Source organism: Aythya ferina (genome assembly GCF_964211825.1).
Source record: "Aythya ferina genome assembly, chromosome: Z".
Taxonomy (NCBI): Eukaryota; Metazoa; Chordata; class Aves; order Anseriformes; family Anatidae; genus Aythya; species Aythya ferina.
The window spans coordinates 8,244,498-8,256,917 of NC_140299.1; the positions used below are offsets into that span (position 1 = coordinate 8,244,498).

The window sequence follows — 12,420 nt, forward strand, 5'->3', positions numbered from 1 at the left end:
TCACTAAATCAGCATAGGTGCAGTTCAGTTGAATGTGCAATAGCCAGGTGCAGCTCGTCACTTCTAAGTGCTAAAAATGAAATGAGTGAATGAAGGAGAGGCCAGGTTGGATTTTTTTCCCCCCAAATCTATGGAAAATAAATTACTTTTTTGGGACTACCCCTATCCAAGGAACAAAACCCATCATCCAACTGTGAAAAATCTCAATTTCATCACTACAGTATTGAGAAGGAGGGGGGAGAAGGAAGAGGAAAAGAGAAGAAAAAAATAATGATAGCTGAAAAAAACATAAAAGAAAACCATCAGTGAAAATTGCCCCTGAAACTTTGCAGAATTGTAACGGCTTTCTCTTGCTTAAATTGATTGGTGTAGCAATGTTATAAAATGACTATTAGGATTCATTGTGCACAACAGAAAGTGTGAAATGTCAGCAGACTATACAGCAAAAGTAATGGGTCCTGAACCCCTGTTAGTCAAAAATGATTTTCTTTCAAATTAGAAATTGATTTTTTTGGACACAAGCCCTTTACAGGCTTCCAACTTTTGTAGCTGTGCCTTGGAAGAGATTAACCTCAGCCACTGTTTGGGTCCAGGCTGATGATACCCTTTTGAAAGTTTCTTCACAGGGACTGCTTTTTAATGTTGGTACGGTCTTAACCAATAACACAAGTTATTTGTTCCTTTGAGAACTGCACCACATTTCTTCTCATTTTGCCATTTTCTTTATTTTTATGCTGACATATACAGCAAACTGGCTGACAAGTTAAAAAAAAAAAAACAAAAAAACACAACCAGCTCATAATTGAACCAAGGATTATGTTCAAGGCTCGGCAGTGAAACATCCAAGCTGCTTTTGTTCCCAGCCCTTTCTCTTCCTAAGAAAGGACGCTTTCTCTGCTCCTTAAGTGGAGGTACTAAGCTAAGAGCAGGATACATTCTAGCAGTACAGACAACCCTGTGTGGCAAAATACCAGGTTGTAATGGTGGAGCCATTACTTGGGGAGGAAAAGAATGTGAAGAAGATTACATTTCAAGAACAAGTCCCACTGTACTTATTCTCTGCTTGCTGGGAAAGGAAGAAGAATTGTTGAAACAGCTTTTTGAGATTAAAGGGCTATTTTTTCCTCTTCTATCAGGAACACCAACCAAGAAGATCACTTGTTATTTACAAGGTTTTCTATGTTTTTACTTTAAACGTAGGTAGCTTCTCTTAGGTTGTTTTAAGCAACTTGCAATCCTCTCTCTTTAATTGCGTATTTTGCTGATCCACTCTTGAACACATATAATCTCTAAATGACATCAGCACACTCGTAGACCTGCAATACAACATGCCTCCCCTTACCTTTCTTTGACTTGCTGCCTTCCCTCTTGGTTTTCATCAGAAGGGCTCGCCCATCTTCCATATGTGCACCAAAACCAGCCATTTTCTTCCCTGAACTGCTCCCACCACTGCTCCGTGATGTTCTGGAGGCTTTGCTCACTGGTGGTGTCCTGGGATAATAATCTTCACGTTTCGATACTGGCACACTAGGAAGAAAGAAAGGTGACACTGTTACATATCAACGTCTTTAACACTACATGCAGCCCTCTGCCTCCCCAGAAGCATAACCATCGTGGTGCTGGTTGAGCTCCTGCTGAATCCATTTACAATGTCTGAAAGCAGGGGCCTAAGGGTTGAAGGGTCACCAACCTACTTCAACTTCCACAGGAGTCTTTGGTTATCAGCAGCTGGCTGCACTCTGACAATTATATTTGGAGTTTTTCAGTATTTGGAACATTCCCTAATGCATTAGGTCCTGGATTTTCTGAGTGGTTAGCACAGGACAAGTGGGATGAAGGTTCAGAAAGGACTTTGCCCAGCAGGGTTCAGCAAGGTTGGAAGAAAACAAGTAACTTAAAAATGTTCACTTTGCTAGAAAAAAAATGAGAGACAGAAGAATCTGAGTGGAGAGAAACAGTCATGGTTTGCAAAAGGGAAGCAGATGGTACAGTGGTTAAAGAAAAAAAGAAAAAAAAAAAAGTAAGAGTAAGAAACGAGAAAGCTAACAAGAAAAGCAATGAGCAGTATGGTCCAGGAAGGACTCCTGCACAAGATCCTAAATACTCCACAGATAGAGCCAGGATGCACTTTTGGTGACATGGAGCAAGCATGATTTCAGTTTCTGCAGACACATGCAAAAAAAAAACCTTCTGAGAAGACAGGAGGTTATTGAGACCATCTTTCTCTTGGTAAAGTCAAAAGACTGCTTTCAAATTCTGCTCTCAGGAAGAAGACTACTGCTTTAAATGAGGATTCCCAAAATCTATACGTCATTAGCCCCATGACTATTACACAGTTTAAAAAAAAAAAGTAATTAAAATATTAAAGAAAAAAAAAGGATTATCCACATGAAGGAATACAGTTCATCCCAAGATTATACTGCTCTGTTTGCAAGTATGGGAGTGACACACAGCTTTCCTAAATTAACAGAAGATTATACAAATCTTTTTCCCATTTAAGTACCAATTTTGAAAGGATAACTCTAAGACTGCTACTAAGTTTGTATCATTTGGGTTACAGTTTTATGGGTGGATGATTCACAAAAATATTTTACATAAAAGCTTACATTACAGAAGTTACTGTATATCAGAGAAAAAAAAAAAAAAAAAAAAAAAACAGGTATCTTTTTTTCCCATCAGAAAATGATAGCTAAATTAAAAGTTTCAAATCCATGTGCTGTAAAAGTCATTGTTTAATAAGGCCCACTGCGCCGGTTTGACAATTAGTATTACTCCTGTATTATTAATGCAGAACATTATATAATGGCTCATGACCCATAATAACTGGCTGAAGTGTAGGATAAAATTTCTCCGAATAACCTCCGTTTACGTTAGGGTTTCAAACCACATGATGACTTAGTAATATTGCAAAATGTTTTTAAAATTTATGGTGACTCTAGAATTCTCTGATATCATTAACCTACTAATTCCTGCAACCCAGGGTGTAGCCAGAGGTGGGTTTGGACCCTAATAAATGTTTAAAGAGGTTTAAAGGTGTAATAGTTGACCAGATTTCTCTGATAATACAGTACTTGATTTTTTATTTGTCTGTTCCTGAATGATTAACAGCATTTAAAAACACTAAGGTCGTCATTATTTGGATGCTTTCTGAGTTTTTAAAGTACATTTAATTACCACCTACAGATCTTCTGTGAAGACAGTGACCTTAGTCGTGTAGATGAGGAAGCGATTACTCCGCTGGTTGACTGCCATAACATTTACATGGTGCGGTCACCTCTAAAATATCAGGTTCTGGTTGAAATAATGCTACGGCAGAGAGAACTCAAACAGAAACAGACACCAAGAGGAAGTTACAGACGCTAATTCATGGGGAAATAACAAAAGCAAGTATATTTGCATTTACAGCTCACTAAACAATGCATCAGAGCCTCGTTCTTTGGTATTTAATCAGAGAAGACTTGCTAAAAAGTTTTGTTCAAGTAAGGATGTAGTCAAACTTTAAAATGACAAGTACTTAGTCTGAGAGGTGCGCACACCAAGGAGTGAAAGGGATAATGCAGAGAGATACAAAAAAAAAAAGTCTAAAATTAACAACACACTGAAATTAAACAAAGAAAACGTACGGAAAAAATCTGTTTCAGAAAAAAGTTGCTCAATCAGCTATGGAATAATTAAAAACTGAATGATGTGACTAGCTGGGAAGTTTAAAACTAACATAAGGTCCAAAGGCATCAGTTATGTACAGACACAAAGATTAAGTGACAGGTCCTTCTCTATCTTCAAATCCAGCAATCCATCATATCATCCAAATGCAGGCTGGCTAGTAGGACTTCCTTAGGGCACTCTGTTATCTGATGAATTTTCATAGCATTCCCTGAAACTACACAGCAGAGAAGACTGCCTAAATAAAGACCTTACTAACCCACCTAACCTAAGGCAGGAGCTATAAAGTAGCATCACCAGAAAAGACGTGAGCCTCAGCATTACTGTCTCCTTATGAATACTGAAGTACATCAACAAAGGAGAACACACCTTAAACATTTTTTCATTTTGCCAGTGCGTCATATCGCGATATTCCTGCTGAGCGTGAATGGCAAATTTTAAATGTCATTCAGGACCCATTGAATATTGCTAGTATTTGCATTCCTTAAAAAGTAGAAAAACATTAACCTTTTGTTTTATTGAATTAAAATGCCATGGAAATGCTGATGTAGTCTTCAGAGACTGAAATACTTTTACAAAGAAGAATAGCTGTCATTTATTAGACACAAAGAACAATTACTTGATAGGATGCTTTCTGACAAAAAGCAGATTGGTATTCTCATCATAGAAAAGGCATTGTAAAAAAACCCAGCACAGACCTCTGAGACTTGAATAATTTAAAGCTGCATTTGGTGCAATTTGAATTTTTCTTTAGGGAGGCAAAGTTAAATACCTTTAATTTGTTCTAATTATTTCAAATTTGCAAGTTAATTATGGCTGATCATTAAATAACAAAAAGGACTATCGTCTCCATAGAGTTTTACCTCCTACCCTCTGCATTACTTAAGCTAGATTTTAGTATGCATGAATTAACTTTCTAAATAATCACACGGTTTGACTAAATGGCTCAGTAAAATGAGCTCTGATCCTCAGAATAAGCATTAATGGACATTAGAAAGGCTATTGGGACCCATGTTACTTACATTATAAGTATTTTTAATGGGGTCTTATTTACTAATCTTTATGTACTGTTCAAGTTAGGGCACCATATAGATACATTATTCTGCTTTAATAGAGGAAAGTCAGTTCTTCAAGATACTAAAACAAATGTCCATTTAGAGCCAACTAAATTCATTTTTTAAATTAATGCAGGAAAACTCTGATAGAATTTAACTTTTTAGCTGCTCATCCTGATGAATCAATCCAACATAATGGTAGCCTTGGTCTGCGAATGGAGTTTTACAGATCTATTGAATTGCTAAGCAACTGAAGCAGCTAAGACTTACCACGGAGTAGCATTCACTATCAGCACCTGTACACCCAAGAGTTTAAATCTCTTCCCTACTCCATAACTAGTGATCACCTGAGGGGTTCCCAGCCATCGAACCCAAATTTGGATTCCCACCTTCCACTGAATTCTGATCTTTCCATGCATTTTTCAGTGCCGATCAGTGGTACCCAGAGAACACGTCTATGTTATAACTAGTCAGAAACCCAAAATGCAAGGCAATTCAGGCCTCCAGTATGTATATTCAACAGATGGCTGCCTTAATGGTACCCTACTGCACCCTGTTGAGACAAGGGCTTGTGAGTTTAACCATTATCAAACTAACAGATTGCTGTGGTAGGTTAGCTCCAAAAGAAAACATGTTGGAATGTTATTTTCCTGTTCTGCAATTTCTGTTTTAAAAATAAAATAATTAACAGTTCATGTGTGCAATCTGCTGCAATTATATCAGGCCAAGAATGCATAACACTTAATGATGCAAAACTGGTGATAAGTAGGCAACCCAAGCAATACGTTTTTGTAGCTGGAACCTGCATTGCCATTTCGGATGCAGTTTGACAAGCAGGCTGAATATGATCTTTTCCTCCCTACTCCACCCCTTTGGTTGGGAGAGTTTTCAGCCAGATCAGCTTCCAGAGTCAGTTCAGCACAAAGCAGCAGTATCAAAAGTGCTGCAACAAAGGAGGTGTCAATACATGACAGGATCTTCGTTTTCAGCAGGGAGTCTGAATTTAAACCAGTTTAAATCAAGTTATCAAAGCACACCTTTGAAAACCACCAGTTCCAAAGCAGGACTTTGGGAAGTTGGTTGTCTTCATGGCAATTAAAAAATATTCACTAGGAGAAAAGAAGCCTGTAGACTTTGGATGAGTGGCTCTGAGAATCAACATCAGCAGTCTCCTCTCCAACCACAACTTCTGCAGTCTTCTCAGGTGTACTGTGCAACTCTACTCTCTGTAAGCCTCTACTTCCAGGGCATTCTCAAGTGCCCCATATTTCTCAAAGAGCATTTTTGTTGCTGTTCTTGTTATTTGTTTGTTTGTTTGAGAATATGTCAGGTAAGGCAGTGTGATTACCCTCACCTACAAAGCAAAGACAAGAAACAGATGTGGTAAGGAAGCTGGGCCCCTGGACGGCAAGCAGGTCTGCAGAGGTAGATAAGAACTGGAGCTGACTTCCAAACACTCAACTCACCAGTTGTGACACCAGAAATTAGTGTATATCCCATGTGTATCTGCTTAAAGGTAACCATGATGAAAACCCTGAAACCAGAGGTAGAGCTTAAGGCCCTCCTTAGTGCATCTCCCTCTGCAACACTGAATCCTCTTTGGAGAGTCACTCCTGCCCCTTTTTTGAAGCAGAGCCGGGAAGAAACATGACAAGATGTAAAAGCCAGAGCAGCACATGGGAGAAAGGAGGGAGATTGGTCTCCTCACTCCTGCTTTGTGTGAATAGTGCTGGAAGATAGGTAAGCACTGCAAGTGAGGAGGAGAAGCACAGCGCGAACTTCAGGGCAATCTCTCATCACTGAACGCCATCACCCTTGCGTTCCTGGTGACAAAGGCAATCTGTTTATGTCAGCAGATCATCAACCTTCAAAACACACTGCTAAAAATCTAAAGCCTATTTCATATTGAAACAGAGTGCTTGAAAAAAAAAAAAAATCTAGGCTTAACATTTTCCCCTTCCTTTCCTTTAAAAAATAGGAAAAACATCCTATTCTAATACAGACCTTGAAGGCCATATTCAAGCCTAGAGTGAGATTTCATGGCCCAATTATGAAACCTGGCATTTTGAGGCTTATGCTAGACATATCAGCATGTTAATGACACTGCTGGGATCCAGTGCATGTTAATAAGAAACAGCTGCTTTCCTTTCTAGAGAGCATGTTCATTTATACTTTTGAGATCTTCAGGACAGAGACCATCTCCTTCCTCGTGTATTTCTCTACGTAAAAGGCAGAAGGCAGGGACAGTAGGGGAACACACCTCAGCAGACAAGGACAAGTCTAACTAAAGTATGACCAAACCTGCCTGTAAGTAAAGAAGTTTTCATCATAGAAAATGCACAGCGATTGCCTACATCCCACATGCTGTAATGCGCACAGCACATTGCTGGGGAGTGATCCCGAGCTTTCGCCCCTTACAGTTCTCTTCAGGTCCAGTGCCCCTGAGTCCAGGAAGGTATACAGATGGCTGTATCAGTTTTCTGTTGATTCTTTCTGCTGAACCGGCTCTCTTGGACCTACTGCATTTGGTTTACTTTTCTTCTCATCTTGGAAGAGCTGCATAAGAAAGTATGCTAAAAACTTTCTCACATATCAAGCTCTACCAGGGTAATGTAATCCATAGTGCGGCTTTTCCAGACCGTTCTTTCAGATACCAGTTCCTTCCCCATTCCTTCTGTGACTGATGCTCAGATATTTAATTCCAGCAGCGAGAATTGAGGCTGCATATGCTCTTAATTAGCAATGACCTATTAGATCATACCAGCCATAGGTGAAACCCCAGCCTCATTGAATCAATCAGAATACTGCCCTTATCTTCAATGAAGTCAGGATTTCACTTAATATACACAGTTAAAGGTCCGTTTGTAGCAAGTACTAAGCTAAATACCTCCTAAAATTATATTCATGCCTTTCCTTTGAAGCCCTGTCCTCATTCTGCTTTAACTTAGCTACATTTCAACTTCCCACCAGCACCCTTCCTACACCGCTTAGTTTCCCTAATAAATAGTGAAATGAGCTCTGATTACTTTCTCTTTGCCTCTGAATCCACAGAAAACCCCAGCATAAAGGTTTTCAGACAGTCATAGAGAAACAGCCACAGAAAGCAGACTGGTAAAGCTTTAGCAGGACAAAACGCTGTGATTGTGTGTTTGGCCTTTCTTATAGAGCAGAGTAGAGCACCTGTCGTTCCAGCAAGCAGTGCTGTCAGCCTTCACAAAAGAAAGTCATGTAAATGTCAAGTCATAGGTATAAAAACAATCCTTCAAAACAGTGTCTGTGTATCTGAAAAGCCTGTCTAGCTGTCACCTGCGAAAGTACCATAAGGAATGATGCAAAAGCCTGTTTAGGACAAACAAAGTTTCTGAACTAAATCCAAACTTCTGCAGTAGATCAAACTGCATAACCCTCCTTCAGCAGGAGAGTCGCATGCTCTTCAGAGAAGGGAACGCCTGCCTTAGTGCCTTATCTGGGATCACTGTTGTTTGGCTGAGAGCCAGCCCCATCCACAAGGTACCCATCAAAATACCATATGCGAGCCATCTTCTGAACAAACATCACCCCAATTAGGCTGCTATTTGGTTGTGATAAAGGCATAGATGAGCAATGCGTCATCCCTTCTGAACCTGGCTCACCTAGAACAAAAGATTTCACTGTAGATGGGCTGCATGGAGAATCAGGCTGGGAACGGGCTGCTGCTGCAGGGCTCGCGCTGAGCGTGCCGGCAACCACCTGCTTGATACAAAAACAACCCTGCATTTTCCTTCACTACGACTATCCATATATAAGCACCATCTCCTTCATACGAGTTTCTAGATGAGCTGGTAGGTGTTGACAAGAGGACCTTTAAGTAAGTGAGCTGCAATTGCAAAAGGCCCTTTTCTGCACATGCATCGCATTAGGGAGGAACTGTTTGCTGAAGACAAGTAACGATATAGCAGAGGAAGGACACAGAGTTGGAAAGCAGGCACTCAGGCTTTCTAGTGTGCCCTACTAACAAGACATTTTGAAGAGATGCCTAATTAGAGCAACAGATACTTAAGATTGCACTCTTGTGTACAGTTATTACAAAGAGCTACGTATACACGAAAAATCCATCCTCTAATTCTAATCATCTTTATCAGTATTGTGTGATGACTGAATTAAGCATTTTAGGCACAGACTACAATTGTCATTTAAGGATATACATAAAATCTTGGGACTAGTGAATCTATTGTCTGCAAACTCTAATGCTGTTCCTATTCCAAAAAGCCGTCAGAAGCTCAGTGCAGTGGCTCAAGCTCAGCCCAGGTACAAGGCACAGCTCCAACACCGTGGTGACCTTTATCTTCACATTGGTTCCCACAAACACAAATCTCAAGTGTTTTTTGATTCCTGTTTTAAGGAGTGATCAAAACAACATGTCAGGATATAGCAAGGTCTGCAACTATAACTATACAAGGCATCTCAAATGCTCTCATACTAGGATCTTTTAAAGTGGTGTCATATATTACCCCCCCCCCTTTTTTTTTTTTTAGAAACGCCCCTCCTGCTGCATCTTTGCACTTCACTGGGCTTTTTTAGTGATTAAATCACATCTGTGGGGCACAGTCATCCTATGATTAAGTAGTATATTAATGATTTACTACTACTCTAGTACTCATCTATATTATATTGCTTAGTAAAATGAAAACACTGAGATTGTTTATTGATCTGCTTTTAAAAAATTCTTAGAGCCCAAAGAGAAGTAAATAGAGAAATAAGGCTTTGGAGTTTCCTCAGATTAGTGGATTACCATACCCAACAGATGTAGATTTGACAAGGCACCTTTTGGTAAAGGTTATGGAAAAAAATCACTTCAGGTCACATACATTACCTTGAATCCACTGAAGTTATGTATTTCACAGACTGTGCTTGATGGCTAGTGGTGGAAAAATCAGCTTCTTACTGCAAGTAAAATACAAACTGAGATACTTACCTGATGGAATACTACTCTAAAAACCTTGGCCTGAATTTCACAGAAAAAAAAACAAACACATGCTGAAGATTTCCTTTCAACACATACGATTTTATGTAAATGCAGCAGCACCACCAAACAGTGACTCAACCAAGATGTTTATGGAACATACAACACTTTTTGTGTGTTCATATGTGTGTTCAGAAATAAAGAGATATAACTGAATTTCAACAAGAGGGATACCACTACCTTGCTAAGAGGTGAACAACTCTTTTAAAACCATTCAGTGAGGTGCATATTTTGTACTTTCGTTCCATCAGATACCAACAACTCTTGCCATCTCACAGCTACCACTGGCAAACAGAACGTAATTTATATTTTACCAATCTAAATAAACAAACTGATCTTAGGCTCTGCACAAGTTTTTTTTTTAGAATCTGTTTGGAAATGTCTGTCCAGAGCTGCTGCCACCAGTGTCATTGTGACACTGTGGAGTGTGCTGTTAGAGGCTTGCATATACTTGGGTTGCCAAACCACCTCACTCCTACTGAGTTTACAGCCGGTACATAAATTTAAACCCATCTCTTAGAGACATTACTGTCTCAGAAAGGATGCAAGACGTTGGTAGAGATTAAAGGAGCACAAAGTTAAAAAGGAAAAAAGGATTAACGAGGCATCGATCAAACAGGAGGGCATGTAGTTACATAAAGAGACAAAGTCTGACACTATTGACAGATGACTGAAGATACTTGGATATTGTTTTATTTCAAACTTGTGTGTGCTAGAAGCCAGATGTAAGCTTTTCCACACATAAAAGCTGATGATTTGTCACTTCAGTTAAGTTATAATACTTCTCTCCCTAGGTCACTAGTGAGATGATTTGAGTATGATTCAAATTTTAGTGGACTTGCTGGGCAGAGGCTGTCCTTGTGGTCAGTGGAAAGAGACGGATTAGTTTGAAACTAATGAAAAACTCTGTTAAAAGGGCTCAGGGATGAGAGACGGGAAAGACACAGAACAGACAAAATGAAGGCAGGATCCACCGGGACATGACTCAATGGTTCCAAAAGCCAGAAGGAATTAGGGAATGCGGTAGGAGTAAATTGCTATCAGTTCACATAGCACCAAAGAAAACATTGAGTTTCACGGAACTGAAGAAGTAAAGAAGAGGGGATGGCAGAGAAAATAAAACAAGAAGTGTCAGTGTGACTTTCTGCAGAGCCCTGTAGACTGATACCTTAGACAACTAGCCTTTGAAGGAGGGTTTCAGAGAAGCAACGGTGACAAGATCTGAATGAGCAGCAAAGATGCTGATTTGGATAATTTATTTTGAAGGCAAGGCATGAATATTGAGCAGCCAGAGAAGATTTTACAGTAGTCAAGGTGCAGGATGAAGGACTGGAGCAAGGAATAGCACTTTAACTGCTGACAAACTAGTGGTACATTTTTGCTGCAAAGCAGAAGGAAGCTGCAGTAGTCGTCAGCAGCCCAAATGCGTATGGAGAAGGAGAATGACCCCGAGGTTACAACTCTGAGTGACAGAGAGGATGTGGTGTTATCAAAATCAGAAGTGAAGAGAGATTCAGAAGAAAAAGTAAGGAGTTCTGTTTTGGCCAGATTAGGAATGATCTGAAGGCAAAACAACCAGGATTATGTGTCAGGGAGGCAGTCAGATATGCAAGACTAGATGGAACAGAGCAGAAGGTTTAAGAGTTATTGGCAGAGAGATGATAGCCAAATCCGTGTAACTGGATGTTGTCATCCAGGGATATGGGCACAGAAATCTCCAGGCAAATCAAGAAATGACTAAATCCCTTCCCTGCCACCTCACAGAGGTTCATACCTACTTCCAAAAGAAATTATCTAAAATAGTGCTGCAAAAACATGCATAAAAAAAACCATCTCTCCATAAAACCGAAAGATCAGACTGTTTCTAAAATTAGGGCAACCGCTAAATGAAAGTTAACCCGAACAATAACTTTAGCTAAACTTCAGGTCACATGCATTTAATATAATGAGATGAAGAATATGAAAAGGCCATTCATAATGGAATTCATCGAGTTAGGAATGCCATGCTTAGCTGCCTTATAACATATAATTAATGATCCTATAAAAATCCAGCAGTACGAACTCTCCCGGCTGCCCGCAGAACTGTTCTTTATGCCGGGTAGGGCAAGCAAGCATCTGCTTCCACAAATACTGCCCTTTGAGAAGCTGAAAAGCTTTCTTCCCCTGTTCCATCGGGGACCACATTGCCATTTCCATGACACGCTGGGCTTTGAACCGTTACCCAAATCAGACTCTAGCATTTGGCAACCCAGTACACATCTGTCATGATAGACTGGTTATTGGTGAAATGTTAAAGAAAAAGTCATTAACTCTTTTCCATTGCTTCTAATATGCCACCTTCCTCCAGATTATTTATAATCCCCACTAAACCCATCCTCTGTTTATAGTGTTTTAACGCAACAGAGGAATATATACTGTCTGGAGATCTGTCTTGCTTTATACCACTCCCAACCATTTGGTACAACAAAAGATATTCTCTCTCCATCAAAAGGCCTGATCCCTCCTGAAGCCTTGATGCTCAGATTCAAGGTTAAAGGATTAAGGCCTGAAGCATTGAGTACCAGAGGAAAGGAAGCCAAATATCAAAAGAAACACAAAAATCAATCCTCTTCACCACAGGAGCAGTGTGAAGAACAAATCAGCTGGGCTGAATCTAAAATTTTCTCTGCGTGGCTCTCAAAAATTAGCACTGTTACAAAT

The 12,420-nt window shown here is 39.7% G+C and overlaps 1 protein-coding gene across 1 annotated transcript in view; it reads right to left on the bottom strand.

Moving 5' to 3' along the window:
- KIAA1328 overlaps window positions 1–12,420 on the bottom strand; it is a 171,235-nt gene that overhangs the window by 36,413 nt on the left and 122,402 nt on the right. Inside the window, exon 9 of the mRNA XM_084504086.1 lies at window positions 1,343–1,527. Within this exon, the coding sequence (XP_084360212.1) occupies window positions 1,343–1,527 (185 nt within the window). The remainder of the gene's footprint in view (window positions 1–1,342; window positions 1,528–12,420) is intronic.